General features: G+C 39.3%; 1 protein-coding gene across 1 annotated transcript in view; it reads right to left on the bottom strand.

Moving 5' to 3' along the window:
* Positions 1-5,136: 5,136 nt before the first annotated feature.
* LOC108438074 (potassium voltage-gated channel subfamily A member 2) overlaps positions 5,137-21,334 on the bottom strand; it is a 37,265-nt gene continuing 21,067 nt past the window's right edge. Inside the window, exons 3-5 of the mRNA XM_017715618.2 lie at positions 19,978-20,017; positions 18,511-18,864; positions 5,137-11,985 (exon numbers count right to left, since the gene is read on the bottom strand). Coding sequence (XP_017571107.1) covers positions 10,407-11,894 — 1,488 coding nt within the window. The 5' untranslated portion in view covers positions 11,895-11,985; positions 18,511-18,864; positions 19,978-20,017 and the 3' untranslated portion in view covers positions 5,137-10,406. The remainder of the gene's footprint in view (positions 11,986-18,510; positions 18,865-19,977; positions 20,018-21,334) is intronic.

Genomic DNA, 21,334 nt, shown 5'->3' with positions numbered 1-21,334 from the left:
CTCTGTTATCCCACCGCCTGCAGTTATAAATAGACGCCTCAGCTTTTCTCACTACACAGCACACAGTGTTTTAGCCACTTCAGAGAAGAGTACACAGCGTCTGAACATCAAACTCTGTCTCTGTGCTGCTCTATGCAAATCTGCCCACAATACTGTCAGCAAAACAAGACTGCATTTGTGTCAGGAATGCAGGGAGAGGAGTGGGGGTCCAAGGGGGCTGCAGTATCTCCAGATTTCAGGACTTTTTAATTGTAATTTATCAAATAATCTGAGTGTAGACCTGTGTGTTCTTATTTTAGAGTGGGGTATTTTTATTCAGTTTTTTATTTAGATATTTTCCAACTCAGCAGTAGCTGCACTGTTTAAGTCACTGATGTATTTCCACTGAAATGAGTCAAATTGCTTTACTCACTCTAATTTGGGGGTGAATCGTTAAAACACATACAGGTTTAGGTGTCCAGATTAAAAGTGTAGGCTTTTAGGTCAGTTCTGAGTCCTGATGCAGCCTAAAAATTTTTAAGGTTGTACATTCACCATAATATAGCAGCAAACAATTATTTTCTATGTAAAGATACAGTGGAGTAATGGTGTCCTGAGCAGAGAATGTAGCCACGCCCCCTCTGTGTGCACTGCAACATGGTTCTCTGGTTTTGTTTTCAAGCCAAGATAGTTGCGCATGCATGTTAGGCCCGCCTTGTGAAAATGTCAGCCACCCCATGTTTTTGTTTTGCCCTACCCAAACAGTAACCTCCCACACAACATGGGGGCACAATTTAAGGTGGAAGAAGAAAATTCAGAAAATAACTTGGCAAAAAAAGAGGCTGACTTCGGCTTCATTGAGAGTTAAAATGAAAAGGGATAAAGGGATGAGGAAGTCGCTCCTGCTAGAGACTAACATAGGTAACATTAACTAATTTTTGCTATTTCACAGAACCAATAGGTCAGTACTGGTTTATCCTGCACGTGAGTGTTTATAATAGCAACTGATTAGCTGTAGCAACAGTTTGCTAACCCACTACTGAGCTGACGTTAGCTACACTGTGTCACTGTTCATTCTAATGTTATTCATGGTATTTGTGTATACAAGGTTTGCAAAGAGTTTTGTGGCCAAGTTATGCTGGGGCTGTATTACAGAACCTTCTGATTTTTATTCCTAAGTTAAGATCTGACAGGTCAAGATAAGATTCTTCACTAATTTGTATTACAGAAGCAAATCTCATCTTAATTTTATCTTATCTTACAGCATCTTGTCTCCAGTTAGGTCATGTCTGCAGTGTCTAAGATTTTTAAAATGCAGAGTTAGAAAAGAAAAATATCTCACAGTGAAAGCAGCATTTTACAGTATAAATAAATGTAGCTTCTTAAGCTATTAGTGAACTATGCTACCTAAAAACAACAGAAACAAATGCTTAAACAGAAGTTAGGACACTGTTAGGGTTTATCCTAAAGTTAGGACTGTATTTAGACAGTTTAGTCTAGTCAGGATGTTATAGTTAATAGTTTTCTCATTTGGAGTTAATGATGAGATTATGAAGTTAGAAACTGTTATTCTGAAAACGTTAAGAGTTAAGATGTTTCTGTAATACAACTACCAATGTTTAGGTTTGAACGACATTTCAGAACAACAATTGATGATGTATTTAATGGTTGCTGCACTAAGATATTAATTTATTAGTTTATTAATTGAATGCACTTGCAGCTTTACAAGAATAAGGAATATATTTCTCTGCAACGCTAATCTGGGTAGATTCAGTCCCATATTCTACATTTTATATTTGGCAGAATTGGCAGACATATACATGAAAAATACTAGCATACACTTTGTGCATCTCTAATCAAGTTTCTCTAGGGAACCGAGTGGTACTGCTCCAAAAAACACTTTCAGGACTTCTTACCCAACTGCAATGACCCTGTAAAGCAGATCAAAAAACAAAGCTGAAATTACTGAATTATACGAATCAAAAACAAATCAACAGACATAAACAGGAGAGCTGGTTACTCTTATGATGGTTTATATCATAGTCATTATTACCATAATCAGTATTGACACCATTATCATCGATATTACTCCTTATGGTTATAGTCATTTGGAAGGATAAGATGCATCTCAGGTGAAGTCTTTTTGTTTTTTTTAATGTTTTTTTCTTTTCTCTTGCCATAGATAAAGTCCAGTCTGTAAAGTCCAGTTCATCATCCAGTGGTCATTATAAAGTGCATGAGTTTATGACAGTTTCCAGAGAACGGATTGAGTCTTCCATTTCTTCATTCTCTTTTTTTCAGTTTTCTCTTTATCCTAGAAAAAAAGGCTTGATACATGAAATTAAAGATTCCCATCACCACAGTAACAGGACACACACACACATACACACTTCCACACAAAGTCCGAAATGTTGGCGATGTCAGACTAAACACCAAATAAAAAAACCCACATTTACGCTGCCTGTCAAAGTTTGGGGACACCTCATGCCCTACTGGGGTGACATTTTTTCACTGTTATTTTACTTTTACGAGAGAAAAAATCCCTGTAGAGGTTTAGTTTACCATAAAGCTGCTCTGTGGTTATGCTTTATTATATTGAAATTCATACCCCAAACTTAATACCATGACATCTGCCTTCACAAAACTGATACTGCGACTATGTAAACCAATCATGGAGTGTTCTACTGTGAGGCTTTGAAAAAATTCAGGCCAATCACAGGCCATCTGATGATTTGAGACAAACAAAAAGTCAAAACAAAATGGTTAAGATGTAAACAAAAAGATAAGAGTGATTTGCTCTGTTCTTAAGAAACATGGTGGTGATAGGAGCCAGATGTCCACCTCCAAAATCTCCCACATGAAAAGGTATTACATTAATATGCTGCCTGATGTCTGAGATTATTTTGAGGTTTTGGCCTAAAACATAAAAATATGCTCCAAATATTGAAACATGATGCACAAAGAGTTCTGAGTTTCCTTAGTAGCTGCTTTTGTAGTTACTAAGGTTACATTTGTTTGTTGCATTCAAACTATAATAGTTTAGCCCCGCCCATTCTGACTAGAGCAATATAGCCCTGCCATTTAGACTAGACCAGTTTGTTTTGGCCATCTTGCAGTTTCGCCCTAATCTCAGCCTAAAGATGTCAGCTCCTGAATTTTCTGCAGTTTAGCCCCAGCCATTCGGCCTACAGCAGTTTAGCCCCATTCATTTGTCCTACAGCAGATTAGCCCCACCCATTCATCCTATAGCAGTTTAGCTCCCCCCATTCAGCCTACAGCAGTTTGATATAATCAGGCTGAATTCAGTGTTATAAAACGAATATAGTGTTTCAGCCTGATCTGCTCTTTGACTGTGGCACAATACAGGACAGCCAATCAGAACAGAGCTCATTCACATATATCATATATCAGTCATAAAGGCACAGTAACGAAAACAGCCTGTTTGAATGTAAACGATTAAGAGGTCATATTCATGTTATAACCTCATAAATACAAAAATAATATAAAATAAGGTGGTAACCAGTCCTGTGTCATCACTCTAAAAATAAAGGAATCTGGCACATTACCTGATGTGACCCAAATTGTTATCTAAGACTGTAAACACAAATATTGATTTATCACTGTCCCCCTATCAATAGACCTCTTTATGCATTAATATGATCAATTTTTATAAAGAAAGGCTAGGTGTCCCCAAACTTCTGGCGTGCGGAGCAGATGTGCCATGGAGAGAGAAGAGGGTGAAGCCGGAGAGCGCTAAAGTCATTAAGCTGCATTTTTTTCTGCTTTAGATCAATAGCCTCTCTCTTCGTCTCCCTGCATTCATCTTCACACGACCCAGATACGAAACACTGCAGCGCAAACAGAAATAAACGCACCCAACATCAGCCTTCACCTACTCATCCACCTGCTCCTGTTCACTCTGTCCATCTCTCGGTCATTATTTCACGCACCCATGCATGCTTACTCATCATATGTCTGTTTTTTTTTTTTTCTTTCACTCTTAACAGTAAATGTGGACTAATCTATTTGTGTAAGAATTTTTTTTACTCTATGTTCTGCACAGTAGTGACATTCAGCAGGATATTAACTGGATTAGAAATAAAGGCTCCATCTGATCTGTACATTGCAGTAAGAGGCAAAGCTTCTATTATATCTTATAAATATTTCTTTTTTAAATATTATTTCCTCCAGTGTTTGTGCTTGGAGTACAGTATAATTATATTATTATATATGTCACAGTAAGACTACAATGCGTGTCGATTTGGATAAGCTTAAAATGATATAATTACAGTAACAATTTTCTGAAGAGGAGCGTTCATAAGGCTACGCAGGCCTTTCATGACATTTATGAAGGCTTATCTGGTAGTACTTCATGGGTGGGTAATAAAATGGTAATATAATGGTAAAAAACTGCGCTAACCTAAAAATCCAATGCTTGCTTTGTAAATGGTAATAAGTGATAAAATTATAAAATTATGGTAAATAAAATATACATTTTTCAGTTGATACAACATAATAAGTAGCTATTACAGTAAAAGTGAGTTATAATAAACAATCCGTCATCATTGTAGCCTTTTTTATATTTACAGTGTCCAGCTTGTATAGCATAATAGCTCAAAGGGGAATTCTGCCATTCTTTTAAAGATTTCTGAATAATTCAGTTCCATATTTCGAGGGCCTTGGTGCGATATGGTTCAGATTTCTTTACAGTGGTGGTGATAGGAACCAGGGGTCTACATAGAACCAAAATAGGTTCCTCTGTTGTAAGGGGATATCAAGCTTGAATGCAATAGAAGATCCCTTTTTGATGCTATATAGAACCATTTTCAAAAAGACTATGTAGAACCATAAACGCTCTTAATAAAGATGGTTCCTCAAAGGTTCTTTGGTGAAGACAATGGTTCTATATAGAACTATGAACACTCAAAAAAACCCTTTGTATGATTCAAGGGTTATTTTCAGATTCTTCAGATGGAGAAGGTGTTATATATGGTTCTATACATAACCATTTTCTTTACTATAGTTTCTAAGAAACCTTGAAGAACCATCTTTTTTAAGGGTGTACAACATAGTCTCCATCAGCCTGAAGAACAATTTCACCATACAGAGAACCATTTCATCATGCAAACTGTTCTTTGATTGTTCATGGTTCCATACAAAATCCTTTGCCTTTACTGAAGAACCCCTAAAGAACCATCTTTTTAAAAGGTGTATACAATAGAAGGATCCTTTCTGGTGCTATACAGAACCAAGAACTATTTTAACTATTTAAGCATGAAATGGGTTAAACTAGATCTCACAGTCCTAGACAGAACAATTACCTTTACTAAAGAACCATCTTTTTAAATAGTGTCTAATATTAGCATGTTATTTTTAGATAAGTACACTTTGTTACCATGACATCACCACATCATTACCCAATCATTCCTGATCTGTACAGTAAAGAGTACCAACTTTTTCCAATAAGTGAATCTGTTCTAATGTGGAACTGACAGAAACAGCCTTTATAAGGAATGATAAAAGCCTTTATAAATGTTCAAACAGGAGTCAAGAATGTTGGCCTTCAGTAGTGCTACTATTGCAACTGTGAATTCCTGTCTATTAAGGACGTGTAGCATAGCGAAGGCAATTTTAAGCTAAAGCTTGCATTTAAGACATGAATAAAAGCATTTGACAACACCGTCACATGGCTGTATATAGAAGTAGCTTATATGCACTGAAAAAAGTGATGCATTTTGCAAGTCCACATGAATAAAATACATCAACACAATTTAGTTAGTGTTTGGTAAGACCTGTGTTGATGCACTTTACATTATGCATGTAGACATGTCTGAATTAAAGCAATGTACTTTTTTACAGTGTGCTAAAATTCTTGGGTTTTGCAGGTGTCATATAGTAGGAATATACTCCAATATAGGGAGGCAGCTATGGAGATACTACATCTGAACAAGAGCTATGGTACTTGTTAAGTGATGTTATGGACTACATCTCTATAAACCTTGACCGGCGTCCTTTTCTCCAGCCTTGCTAGGCCGGACTCTGAGACTTTCAGTCCACTAAATAAATAAATAAATAAATAAAAATATTGCATGCAGTCACATACATACAGGCTGTTACCCTGAAGCTACATTCTGCAAACTCAGAGCGAGTGGAGTGTAATGGCACAGTGGAGGAATAGATGGAGTGGAACAAGAGTGAGCATGGAAAGAAAAGAAAAACTCTTAAACACTAGTTCTGAACTATCACAGTTCCCCTGGAAACCATAGGCTCCACTAGCTGATATCTCCTCAGTTTTCTATTTTCATTATTTATTTTATTTAAAAAAGGCTTGTTAGTGCTACAAAGCAACCTGGAATGAACATGTTTCACAAGAAGGTTGTCTTTTCACAACACAAAGTCCATGCAAGTCATCTACTAGTTTTGTGCGAGAGCAAGTCTGTTCTGGACTGCAAAATAAACTATGAAAAACAATGTGAAACACAAAGCTACATGACATTCAGCTGCAGAGAGTGGAGTTCAGGCAAACTGTCTGTGATAGAGGCCACTTTAAGCAAGACCACAGATCAGCTGAGTCTTCTGGATAACACTTTATTTGGATGGTACACTGTAGATGCTTAACTTGTCTTTAACTCACTTTCAGCATCTCAAACTTTGCCTACTGAAAATTCATGATGCTTGCCAACTAAAATTCTTTTACTGACATATAAAGCTCTAAACGGACTCACCCCTCAGTACCTGAGAGAACTTCTCTCATACTATGAACCATCACATCTACTTAGATCATGAGGTGCTGCTCACTATTAGTGCCTAGAATTAATAAAGTTACATCAGGGGCAGAGCCTTCTAATAAAGCCCCCCAGCTTTGGAATAATCCTCCAGTCAGTGTTCGGGACTCAGACACAGCCTCCATCTAGGCTGAAAACTTGTTTAGTCAAGCTTTTGGTAATTAGTTTTCCCTGTTAGATAAAAGGTGCAGATCTGGGGGTTCATGGACATACAGTATTATGGTAAACTGGGAGCATTGGTGCTGTAGTCCCGCTCCTCTCACACGTCCACTAAAGTTTGCTGATTTTGGAGTGGAGGAACGCTGACGTCTCAGGGAGCCTTCATGTCAGGCTGCCTTTCTGGTTTCTCCCTTTAAGAGTATTATCTAGACCTGCTGGAGTCTCTGCTGCTCTGTTAATACTGTAATCTGTGATCAGTCACTCTTTACAGAACTAACTCTCTGTGTGTTTCCTTTTCTTTGCTGAGTTTAACAGCTGCCCATCCTGTGGGTCTGATACTGTTGCTTTTTCTGCCTTGATTGGGTGCCGACCACTCGCCAGCCGTCTGGAACGATTTGACCACCACTGAGTTTCATGCTGTACTATGCTGTACAAACCTCACCCTCATGAAGTGACCCTCCTGATGATGCTGCTGCTGCATAAACCAAAACTAACCTAATTAACCATTTCTCTGCCTGTTTTCCCTATTTTGTGCTAACTGCTAATTGAAAATATTTAATGTTAGCCAACTCTGGTAACAGAGAAAAGCAAATGCCATCTTTGCTAACTGAAAACACCTAATGCTAGCAAACTAGCTAACTGAAAATAGCTAACTGTTGCTAAAAGCATACAGCACCACTCAGTGTACTGAAGTATCAACAGTTTACAGTTTAAATATTTGCCACTGATATGAGATTGAGGAATGCAATGTCAAAATGATTTTGGTGAAATGATTAAAACGTGAATTATCATTACTGTTGTTTCCCTTCAAGGCCTGTCCTAATCCTAACACTGTTGAGAACCAGCTGGGTGTGTTAACCATTTGAGCATCTGACCCTTCAGCTTAAGGGAACCATCCAAATAAAGCAGAAGTATCATTTGCTCCTCTGGCTGAGTCTTAGCCAGTGATTATCCTCAACCATTTCCACCACATTTGCTAGGAGGGTGTGATACCTCTGAGAGTGAATGGTGTTTGGACAGAGCACCGTGTTCTGGGATATGGCAGTAGAAGGGGAATCCAGAGCCAGCACTCCACACAACCGGAGGAATAAACCTCACATAGGCGAGTTTATAAGATTAGCGCTGTTCCACACATAAACAGTGGCAGGAAAATGTGCTGTCAGAGGCAGTGGCATTTTACAGCTGGGTTCAGTTGTGCTTCAGTGGTCTGCCACACAGGGGTTTGGCCCTCAGTGAATTTACAGAGATGTAAGCTTAGTCACTTAAGCATCACATGCTGGGTTTGTTTGGTATTCAACGTTTAAGCTTACGTTATGTTCAAATTAGGGGTATCAGCTTGGAAGCTTACTTCCATAGGCCCTGTCTTTGTATCCTTCAATGATATTTGACTTGCAAGGCTTGCAAATCTGTCCATTTTTTAAAAATACTTGGAACGGTAATGTACCTAAAATCAGCATCCCTAATATTAAGAGCCAGGGCACTTCTATAGCAAGTACTGCATCTTAACATTACAAAAGAATTTAGAATCATCCAGAATAAATAATTCTTGTTCCCAAAACAAATTTGGGTCCCTTGTTCAACGATTTGCCAAAATAGCCATCCTTATTGTGGACAAAACAAGAACTCCAGCATTTGAATTTAGACAAACTTATCAAAGGTGGTCAAAACGGGGAAAAATCACAACATGGGGAAAAATCACAACTGGCTTTCTCTATTCTTCTCCATATCCAGATGTGGTGCTTTGAACAGCTCGTTATAAAACCACATATATGTGCTGTTAAATCTAACAGAGAAACAGACAACCTTCCTGCAGTTAGACCCTGAAAGTGGACTGGTACACTAGTACTCCGAACTATGTGGTACCAACATAAAAATCCGTATGCAAAATCTCACAACTTTTTAAAAACAACACTGATTATTTATATATTGCACATACCGTTAATCTCACAGAGAAAAATATATATATATTAATAGAGATATGAATACTTATTACTAGATTTGTGAGTAAGTATTATTCTTACCTCATGCATGCTACAAGGAATGTTTACCATGCATGCACTACTACAGCAGTAGAATATTTCCTATCTCATATAAAAGCTGTCGTAAGGAAGCATGTTTTTTCTCCCCATACAGGTTTCACCAAAGTTCTCCAGCATCAGACTATGAGCAGAAATGCACCATGAAAATAGTCAGTTTGAAACATAAAATAATAATTTAGAAAATGCAAGTAATGTATAGTGGCAGTGAGTTGTCTCTTTGGTGACCTGTATCAGTGAGCTAGCTATTTGCACAGTAAAATATTAACCCCCACATCCCATCTAACTCACCCAAACCCAAAAAGACGACTAAAACACAGCAGCTGTGATATGTTGTACAAACATGGAATGCTATGAAGTTCTTAAGTGCTGGAAAGAGAGAACGACATGCTAGAATGGGATGGAAAATGGGGAGATCATGCATTAGCTTATGTAGGGGCGAAGATATTAATGAGGAAGGACAGCAAATGCAACTTTCTGCAGTTACCCCTGCTTGCTTCTTAGGTTTCTGAGCTTGGCACAAGCCAGACAGAGAGAGACAGAGAGGAGAAAAACAAGTTCCGTCATGCAAGCCAGGAGTGCACATTTTTACTGTACAACAACTGGAGGGGAGTCATCAAGTGAAGGAAACAAAGAAATAAAACACCAGCCATGAATAAGTAATGCACTGAGAGACATTCGCTCCACTTTCCCACCCTATTCTGACATTAAAGCAAGCGACGGATGGAGAGGCTTGGGTTGCTGAGTATGTGTACCTGCCCCTTCCCTTCTACTGAAATACATGGCCATGAAAGAGAAGGAAGGTTTTGTACAGAGCTAACAATCACTGTGGGCCAAACAGAGCAGGACTAAGGCCTTCTACCCAAAGGGTCCAGGAATGTAATATCCTTAAGTTTTCACATGTGGAAAGCTGGCAGGACTGGCAGTAAGCTTAAGCGTGTTCGCAGAGAAACTCCACTCTCCGATCTTGTTATTCCTTCACAAATCATCCCCACAGACACAAACTGACCAAAGGTGTCCTAATTCTTTGGACTCGTTTCCATTGGAGAGGAAAAGTCCTCTACTAGTTGGCAGTTGGAGGGAGTAGAGGGTACAGGAACGTTCTCTCTATGCTACTGTTTCTAGTGGTTTGGCTACGTTTTGGCTACCATTACAAGCAGAACAACTACTGCAACAGTCAACACAGATAAGACTAACTCCATGCAGACACTTAAAAACAGAGATGCAGGACACTACCCTCCAAACATGTTGGATGAGGTAGGGACAAGGTGGGGAAAGCAATGGAGACGTCCTTTCTATCAATCCTTCGCCTCCGATAGCTTCTACTCTGATCTCCTCTCCAGATATTCTGGCAGTTTAGGCTCCTAAAGCCTTTAAAGCAAGGGTGGTTAATCCCTTCCCAAAAGGTTTTCTACTCTCCCTCCCCTAGAAAGACAAATCCAGGCAGCTATACATCAGTGAGCATCTTGGTGATGTTTACATAGTTAGTGTTAGCAAGAGTACAGTTGCCAGTCTTGAGGTTCTCCTCACGGAAATCCTCATTGCTGTTGTTCACGGCTTCCTGGATCTCCATGTAGTCCGACTTGCTCATGGTCGAGCCACTGCGGCTCTTTTTCAAGTCTTCTGTAGAATCCATCTTGGGCACACTAGTCACATTGAGGTATTGCGCCTGCTCTTCTCCTTCCGTCTCCCTGTGGTAGAAGTAGTTGAAGTTGGACACAATAACGGGTACGGGCAGTGCAATGGTCAAAACTCCAGCAATGGCACACAAGGACCCTACAATCTTGCCTCCAATGGTTGTGGGTACCATGTCTCCATATCCGACAGTTGTCATGGAGACCACCGCCCACCAGAAGGCATCGGGGATGCTAACAAACTGCGAGTCTGCTTCATCTGCCTCGGCGAAATACACAGCACTGGAGAACAGGATGACTCCGATGAAGAGGAAGAAGATCAGCAGCCCAAGTTCCCTCATGCTAGCCTTGAGTGTCTGGCCCAGAATCTGCAAGCCTTTGGAGTGCCGAGACAGCTTGAAGATCCTGAAGACTCGCACCAGCCTGATGACACGCAGAATGGCAAGGGACATGGCTTGCTGACCCTGCTGGCCATCTTCTGGGCTCTCAGCTAGTTCAGTGCCCAGGGTAATAAAGTAAGGGATAATGGCCACAATATCAATGATGTTCATGATGTTCACAAAGAACCCTGCTTTGCTGGGACAGGCAAAGAAGCGGACCAGGAACTCAAAGGAGAACCAAATGATGCAGAGTGTCTCCAGGATGAAGAAGGGGTCAGTGAAGGAGGTGGATGTGTAGCTGCCCGTGGAGTTGGTATTGGCCGGATAGGCTTTGTGCACGTCTATGTCCTCATTGCGAAAAATGGGCAGTGTCTCTAGACAGAAACTGACGATGGATATGAGGATGACCATAACAGAGATGATGGCGATTATCCGGGCTGGACCTGAACTCTCTGGATACTCGAAAAGCAGCCACACCTGCCTCTGAAACTCGTTCTCTGGCAGGGGTTTCTCTTCTTCTTTGATGAAACCTTCATCCTCCCTAAATATCTCGATGGCTTCCTCCCCGAGTTCATAAAAGCGGATCTCCTCAGAGAAAATATCCAATGTTACGTTGACTGGCCGCCTCAACCGCCCCCCAGACTGATAGTAGTAGAGAATGGCATCAAAGCTGGGCCGGTTCCTGTCAAAGAAGTACTCGTTCCTAAGTGGGTCGAAGTAGCGCATTCTCTTTTTTGGATCCCCAAGCAAAGTGTCTGGGAACTGTGACAGAGTTTTGAGTTGCGTCTCGAACCGCAGACCCGAGATGTTGATGACCACCCTCTCGCAGCACTCATGGTCCGGTTCGGGGTCATAAACATCCTGTGGCTGACCAGGGTGAGCGGCCGCTTCATCTACAGGATCACCGGTCGCAACAGTCATGCTGCGTCTGAGACGATTGTAGAACAGGCAGGGGAAGGGAGAATATGCCTTCTCACTTTTTCTTGCACTTCAGGTAAGCATCCAGGCTTAACTACAAGAACCAAAAAGAAAGAAAATTAATGGTTATAAAAGGCTCTTTATACAAGCAAGCTTTCGTTCAACACTGCAAAGGCTCTTTGTGTTATGCCTGAATTTATTTTTAAAGCAGCATTTGCTTATTTATTTGTGAGCTTATTTAAAGATCTATTATCTGATTCTTTCTCAATGTTTTCCAAATTCATGCTGAAATGACTCCACAGCACTCCAAATGAGTACATGCATCTTATATTATCTATAAAAGATGAAGCAGTCGGATGTCTAATTGTGCTGGGATACCCTGTGTTTGCTTTTATCTGTCTGCAAGATCAATACTCTCCTTGGTAAAAATGTATCATTCCTTTCAGGGTTCAATTATGCACTGTAAAACCTAACCGTACTCTGAGTGCCCTACAATCGAATTGGACCAAAACACTCCCTGCATGCATTAGCACCGGAGGTTTGAATATCACTGATCACAGGCTTTTGCTATTCTGAGTAGAGGCAGGGAATATGATGAAGGACAGTATGTACTGCTAGGCTAGCTGGTGTTACTACTTGATTCAGCTCTAACACGGATCCACAATACTTTACAAATGCCTGTATTATTACTACCAACACATTATATACATTTATAATGTATATTGTATAATATATATATAGCTTTTATTCTTATATATATATATATATATATATATATATATATATATATACATTTTTCTGTATTAAAATTCTATTAGGGGGCTGTGCACCTAAGATTTTCACTCACTTTCCACCCATGTAAATGGGATGTGATAATAAACGTGATTTGATTTGATTTCTAAAGCACAAGAGGCATTCATAACATGCTACAGACATTTACTATGCATTATTTTAAAATATTTAAAAAGTCATAGCTTACTTTCACAGTCACTTACAACACACTATAATAGCACTATTGACATTCACAACACACTATGTTCACATTTTGGATATCTACATCACTATTTTTGTTACTGAGGATGCAAATATCATTTAACACCCTTAGCTTAAATATGCTCTTAAAACACTACATTCAAAACATGTTGCAGACATTTAGGACACACTATATTATCATGACTGGAATTCAAAACAAACTACAGACATTCACAGCACACTACATACATCCATAACAAACTATATTATCACTACTGGCACTGATAACACCCTACGTTATCACTACAGACATGGATAACAGACTATAGATACTATTTGTACATCTGTAATGCTAATTTTGTCATTAAAGATGCAAACGCTATATTATACCCCTAACAAAAATTGACAGGGTCTTAATACACTATGATTATATAATTTGCTATACAGTATATTATCACTACTGGCATTAATAAGACAATATACATCAATAACAGTCCATGTTATCACTTCTGCCATTCATAACACATTAAAAGTATGTATAGCACACTACAGACACTACAGGGAAAACACCAAAGGTGTCTATAATAGTATATCACTATTGACATTCAAAACACATTCTTAACATTCAGACACAAAAGAATAAACATTATGTTTTCACTATTGACATTCACTATTGACATTATATTAAAATCATAGGCCTTGTAAAACACCACAGACATCCACAACACACTATATTATCTATATTATCAGTGTTGGCAATCAGAAAGCACTATGGACATTAACAACTCCCTGTTTTATCACTACTAACATTCATAACACATTGTGGATACTGATAACTCAAAAGACACAAGACATTACACACACCCATATATCAGCACTATTGCCATTTATAACATACTATACACAGTTACAACACACTATAATACCACTAATGCCATTAATAACATATTATAGACACTGTATGTACATCTATAATACTGTTTTTGTCATCGAGGATGCAAAGGTTATTTGGTAACACTTTCTATGAATGTCATGTTTGGAAGCATCTATAAACACGTTCATAGTATGCTATAATGCATTCACAAGGCATCTTAAACATGGCTATTAATATTTATAATAATGCATTACATGTTATAGCCATGCTTATTGTGCATTATGAATTGTTAACATAATACATTATAAGTACTGTACAAATTATAAGAGCTTATAAGCTGTGTTTGTCTACTAGAAGTAAAGTGAAGCATACTGTACTGAAGCCTCCTCCAGTTTTAAGAGTGAGGCTTCAAGTTGAAGTATTTACTGAAACACTAAAACATACACAATAAAGCACATTACAGGCTTCAAATGTCAGAGTTTAAACTAGTGCTGCCATCAGTGTTTTACCCAATGTGGGAAAGGCAATGTACACTAGTGCATATCTGTACAGTAGTGTAGTGTTTCAGAGTCTCTCCATGCCTTCACTCTGCAATAACTCCACACTCAGTGTGATGTCAGAGGGGGTTCACGGGAGGGGCTGATGGGTACTGTGATGTAATGTAACATCTAAAGTGAATGCGCTTGTGACGACGCTACATGAGAAGCCTTTTTAATTTTGCTGCACATATCATAAGATCATAATTCTGTATTAGCCATTTGTTATACAGGGCACCTAACTAAAACTAAACTAAAAGAACTACACAGGCCCTTTAAGAGTGCTGCTGGCAAAAGGAGGAGTCATGGGTTACATGCTGTGTATGTAGGGGTTGTGTATGTGTGTGTGTGTGTGTGTGTGTGTGTGTGTGTGTGTGTGTGTGTATATATATATATATATATATATATATATATATCGCTGTTGTCAGAACAAAACCTCGTATCTCCAAAATGAGAACTTTACAGGAGAAGGAAAAAACTTACTCCACTTTTAAAGTAAGTAAACAGAACCAGACATCTTTCTAAGTCATTTTGGGTCATTGCTTTTGGTCCATTCATCATGAAATTCACACACAATATATAGTACAACAAGTTCTTTCAAATGATGTCAAAAAATGAAAAATGACAAAACTCGAGATACAAGATTTTATATATATATATAAATATATATAGATATATATATATATATATATATATATGTGTGTGTGTGTGTGTGTGTGTGTGTGTGTATGTGTGTTTGTGTGATTGTCCCAATATTGTAAAGCCTCAGACTTCAGTAAGTATTTTCTTTGTTAAGATTAACAAGGGGATTTCTAGGCTTAATAACTAGCGATGAGAAATAAAATACTGGAAATCTCAGGGCGTAAATAAATGTATTTGTCTTTACATTCTCCAAGCTGGGACTCACTTCTTTGGCACTGACAGCATAACATGTTATTAACACTACTTATAATGTATAATATTAACAATTCATAATGTATAATAAACATTGCTATAAAGTGTAATTCAGTGTAATTAATTTTTATAAATATTTATAACCATGTTTATAATGCCTCATGAATGCATTATAACATCTTATAAATGTGTTTATAGATGTTTGTAAACGTGATATCCATAGAAAGTGTTACCGTTTATGTAACATCTTCTAAAATATAGAAAATGTTATATAAATTTCTAAGTATTTTCTGAAGAATTTAATGAAACACTAAAACATACACAATAAAGCACATTACAGGCTTCAAATGTTTAAACTAGCACAACCATCAATGTTTTACCCAATGTGGGAAAGTTACAAACATGACATTCATAAAACGTGTTACCCACTATTTTTGAATTTCAGCAATAGCATGCATAACACACTCTACAGACAAAAGACACTACAGACAGCCATATATAATCACTACTGGTATTTATAACATACACCTTCAATTCCAAAAAAGTTGGGACATAGATTGCAATGATTTGCAAATCTCATAGACTCATATTTTATTCGCAATAGAACATAGAACACATATTAGATGTTGAAAGTGAAACATAGAATTTCATGAAAAACATTAACTCATTTAGAACTCGATGGCCGCAACGCATCACAAAAAAAGTTGGGACAGGGCCGTGTCTACCATTGTGTAGCATGCCCTCTTCTTTTAACTGCAGTTTGTAAATGTCTGGGAAGTGAGGAGACCAACTGCTGGAGTTTTGGGAGAGGAATTTTGCCCCATTTTTGCCTGATGTATGATGTCTGGTAAGTTGTACTAATAAAAAAAAACAGCTGAAGGAGCAATTTGCAACTAACTCACATGACTGGGCATAAAAAGAACATATTAGAATCTCTCAGAAGCAAAGATGGGCAGAGGTTCACCAATCTGCAAAAAAGTGTCTAAAAATTCTGGAACAATTTCAGGAAAATGTTCCTCAGCATAAAATTGTGAAGACTTTGGATACCTGACCATCTACAGTAAATACTATCATCAAAGTACTCAGAGAATCTGAAGAAATCCCTATATGCAAGGGTCAAAGTCGACAGTCAATATTGGATGCCCGGGATCTTCGGGCCCTCAGGTGGCACTGCATTAAAAACAGGCATGATTTTGTACTGGAAATCACTGTACGGGCTCAGGAACACCTCCAGAAATCATTGTCTGGGAACACAGATTGCCATGCAATCCAAAATGCAAGTGAGAGCTGTATCATACAAAGAAGAAGCCATGTGTCAATACAATCCAGAAACTCAGCCATCTTCTCTGGGCTGGAAGGAAAATTTCTTTTTGGAAACCACACCATGTCCTGTGGACTCCGGAGGACAGGGACCATCCAGCTTGTTATCAGTGCACAGTTCAAAAGCTTGCAACTCTGATGGTATGGGGTTGCATTAGTGCCTGGGGAGGGCAACTTACACAACCGGAAAGGCACTATCAATGCTTAACAGTATACAGAACACATGCTCCCATCCAGACAACATCTCTTTTGGGGAAGGTCTTGCATATTTTAGCAAGAAAATGCTAAACCACATACTGCATCCATCACAGTAGCATAGGCTTTGCAGAAGAAGAGTCCAGGTGCTGAACTGGCCAGCCTGCAGTCCAGACCTTTCACCAGTAGAAAACATTTGGCGCATTTTGAAACGAAAAATCCAGCAAAGAAGACCCAGGACAGTTGAGCAGCTAGAATCCTACATTAGACAACAATGGGGCAAGATTCTTCTCCCAAAACTCCGGCAATTGGTCTCCTCACTTCCCAGACCTTTACAGACTGCAGTTAAAAGTAGAGGGGGTGCTACACAATGGTAGACTCGGCCCTGTCCCAACTTTTTTGAGATGTGCTACTGCCATCAAGTTCTAAATGAGTTAATGTTTTTCATGAAATGGTAAAATGTCTCACTTTTAACATCTGATATGTGTTCTATGTTTTACTGTGAATAAAATATGGGTGTATGAGATTTGTGAATCATTACATTTATGTTCATTTATATTTTACACAGTGTCCCAACTTTTTTGGAATTGGGGTTGTACTACAGACACTGACAACACTGTGTTATCACAACTGCCATTAATAACACACTGCAGACACTATTTGTACATCTATAATGGTCTTTTTGTCACTGAGAATGCAAAAACTATTTTACAGCCCTACCAAAATGTGACATGGCCTTAATACACAATGTGCAACACACTATTTTATCAGTACTGGCCTTCATAACACCCTATAGATAGCAGATAGGCATAGCACATTAGAGACAAAGATGCAAAACACTAAAGATGAACATAACACATTATATTCTCACTACTGGCACCTGTAACATATTCTAAACATTCAAAATAACAACACTACAGACATTCATAAAACACGATAGACACTTTTTATGCATCTGTAATGCAATTTTGTCACTTAGGATGTAGAAACTATTTTACAACCCTAGCAAAAAAAACTGACATGTTCTTAATACACTACATTCACAACAGAGCATTCATAACACATTATAGGCATCAATAACAGCCTATGTTATCACTATTGGCATTCATAACACATTATGAAAAATAATATCACACTACAGACACTTACAAAACAATACAAACATTCCACTTTATAATTACTGTTGGCCTTCATTACACATTAAACATTTATAACACACTATAGTTATCAATAACAGCCTATGTTTTCACTGTTGGCTTTTATAACACACTGGATATTTATAGCACACTACAGACACACCAAACATACTCATAATACAGTATATTATCATGATTTTCATTCATAACACATTCTAGACATTCATTCTATACTGGAGACATTTATTCATATTACACTGTAAACACTTGCAAAACACTACAGACATCACACTACTGGCTTTCAGTATGCACTACAGACGTTCTATGTCATTACTACTAGCATTTATAGCACACTCTGCATATTCATAATAGACTACAGACACAGGACACCATATAACATCACTGTTGGCATTCATAATGTTCTATAGACACTGACAACACCCCCATATTATCACTACTGCCATTCATAACACACTATAGACACTGTTTTTATATCTATAAAACATTATGCTTGTCATTGAGGATGCAAAAGCCAATCAATGTCGCAAAAATTAGCTATGACTTTAGTGACTCTGTGATAAACACAGTGTGAGGAACATGCAGACTGAGCACTGCAGCAGAGCAGCTCCAGCGTTCGCCTGTAATGCATGAATCAGTCTCCAACAGAAACGCTGTTCCTGATCCAGACTCACCTCTGAACTGCAGCAGTGTCTGATCTCACGGAGCAAATCAACTCCCACCATCTGCACCTGCTGGGGCAGTCTGGGCTCTTTCCAGGGGTAAATATTCCTCTTCCCTTGCTCTGTCTCTGTCCTCTCTCTCTCTCTCTCTCTCTTTCTCTCTCTCTCGCGCGCGCTCTTCTGCTGCAGTGCTGCTGATCCGCCCAAACACTCCTGCTGCAGCATGCGCCGGCCCAGAGAAAACAGTACGGCCAGCTTTCACCTGTCCCCCCGCACCTGTCCGTCCGCACCTGCCCTTCTTCACTCTTTCGTCATGTCCATCACTTTTTATGGACAATACGTGCAGTGCCCTCCCTCACCGGACACCTGAATATGAAGAGTGGAGGGTAGAGTGAGCGGATATAGAGTAGAAGAGGTAAGAGAGAGATTATGATACACAAGGAAAAAAGAGAAAGAATAGGATAAAGAAGAAGAAGAGAAAGAGAACAGATATTCAAAGAGAAAAAGGGGAGAGAGAGGTAGGGGAGGGAGAAAGAAAACAGTAGAAGAGGTAAGAGAGATTATGGTAGAAAAGGAAAAAGAGTGAGAATAGGATAGAGAAGAAGAAGAGGGGTAAAGAGAGGAAGTGTAGAGAAGAAAGATGGAAAGAAAGTTGGAGCAAGACAGGGCGAGGTGGGTGAAATAGAGACAGGTAGACGAGACATAGAGAGAAAGAAAGATGTATAAGAGATGGAGAGAGACAGAGAGTGAGCGGAAGCACAGATATGCAGAGAGAAAAAGGAGTATGACATAAAGGTAAGATAGAGAAGAAAAGGGGGAGAGAATAAGACTGAGGAAAAAGAGAGGGAAAGAAAGAAAGAAAGAAAGAAAGAAAGAAAGAAAGAAAGAAAGAAAGAAAGAAAGAGATATCTGTAACAGTGCTGTGTGGGTGGGAGGATGCTGAGCTCAGCGCCTCCAGGATCCCTCCTCATCACACATATCTGCAAAGGAGGTATGAGGTGGAGGGGGGTTGGGGGGGGGCAAGGAGGGCAAGAAAGGGAGGAATGGGGATGTGGAGAGGAATGTAGGGGCAATCTTCTGCACTATTCTGCCCCAGGTAGGAGCCTAGCGGGGATTAAATGGCAAAAAAGGGGCAACACAGTGGAATCTGCTGATAGGTCCCACCTACAGAGCAGCCTGGGTGAAATGCGCAGTGCAGCAGGGCTCGGGGGGTGGGGGGCTACTCCAGTGGACTCGCGTGGATTTGCCCTCCGGCACTTTTAGGATGGGGCAAATCCACGACGAGTCTTGGTACCCTGCGCATTTCACCCCCGCGCGCTCTGGAGGGGGCAGATATGTAGATTTGGTGAAGAAAGACCACCAAAAGCACTACAGCAGAACAGCAAAGCATGCAAAAAACACATACACATCTCTCTCTCTCTCCTCTGTTTCTAAGTCTCTCTCTCGCTCTCTCTGTCTTTGCATGCTCTTTTCTCTTACTCGTTCTCCTCCTGCGTTCCTCTCGTTGCTCCTCATCGTTCTTTGCTGGTTCGGGCTGCAGTTGGGCGCTGCTCCCTTCCTGCCCCTCCCCACCGGCAGGGGGGGGGGCATTTAAAGGAGCCGCGCTGCTGTTTTTATTTAAAAAGCCCAAAATGTTCTTCTGTTTCTCTCCTATTTTCATTTTTCTTTTGATATTCTCTTTTCTTAACGGTGTATTTGTGCACAGTATAATATATAATATATTAGGTTTGTTTTTTGCATCGTATTGCTTTATTTGTGAGCATAAATGTAGTATTTTGACATTTACTACATTTCTTTGGCTTTAATGCATTGTATGCTGTATTTTTTTCATAAATTTGTTTATTACGTTCACATTTTGTAATTGTTACATTTCTTTTATATTTCTATATGTTTTCAGTTCTTTCTTGTTTCATTGTGTTTGTTGTATTTTGTGTACTGTACGGTACTGCAACAGTCAGTTGATGCAGGAAAATATCCTCACCAGATTTACAATACAAGGTCCTACAATAATTTGAACTGCTTTATACTAGATGATTTATATTTATTATTACAGTCACCGCCACTTTACTATATTCATAAGTACTTAAATCTTGTGTACTTATTGCAGTTTTTCTCTTTATCTTTGTTTTAAATTATTAAAGTGCTTATTCTTTTACATAAATGGTTGCAACTGTAACAACTGCAGTTTCCCTCTGGAATCAATAAAGGATTCTGATTTTGATTCTGATTTCTATTTCAGTTTGTAGTCTTGATCAACATTGTTGTTGGATCATTCAAAGATCCCATTCAAACTACTGCAGTCTAGCTCCACCCATTGAGCATACAGAAGTTTAGCCCTGCCCATTCAGCCTACAGCAGTTTAGCCCCACCCATTCAGCCTACAGCAGTTTAGCCCCACCCATTGAGCATACAGAAGTTTACCCCCACCCATTCAACCTGCAGCAGTTTAGACCCACCCATTCAGCCTACAGCAGTTTAGACCCACCCATTCAACCTGCAGCAGTTTAGACCCACCCATTCAGCCTGCAGCAGTTTAGACCCACCCATTCAATCTGCAGCAGTTTAGACCCACCCATCCAACCTGCAGCAGTTTAGACCCACCCATTCAGCTTGCAGCAGTTTAGACCCACCCATCCAACCTGCAGCAGTTTAGACTCACCTATTCAACCTGCAGTTGGTTAGACCCACTCATTCAGCCTACAGCAGTTTAGCCCCACCCATTCAACCTGCAGCAGTTTAGACCCACCCATTCAACCTGCAGCAGTTTAGACCCACCCATTCAATCTGCAGCAGTTTAGACCCACCCATCCAACCTGCAGCAGTTTAGACCCACCCA

Source organism: Pygocentrus nattereri, chromosome 9, assembly GCF_015220715.1.
Source record: "Pygocentrus nattereri isolate fPygNat1 chromosome 9, fPygNat1.pri, whole genome shotgun sequence".
NCBI lineage: Eukaryota > Metazoa > Chordata > Actinopteri > Characiformes > Serrasalmidae > Pygocentrus > Pygocentrus nattereri.
Note: the sequence above shows the minus strand (reverse complement) of the source record. Positions and strands in the feature narration are given on the sequence as shown.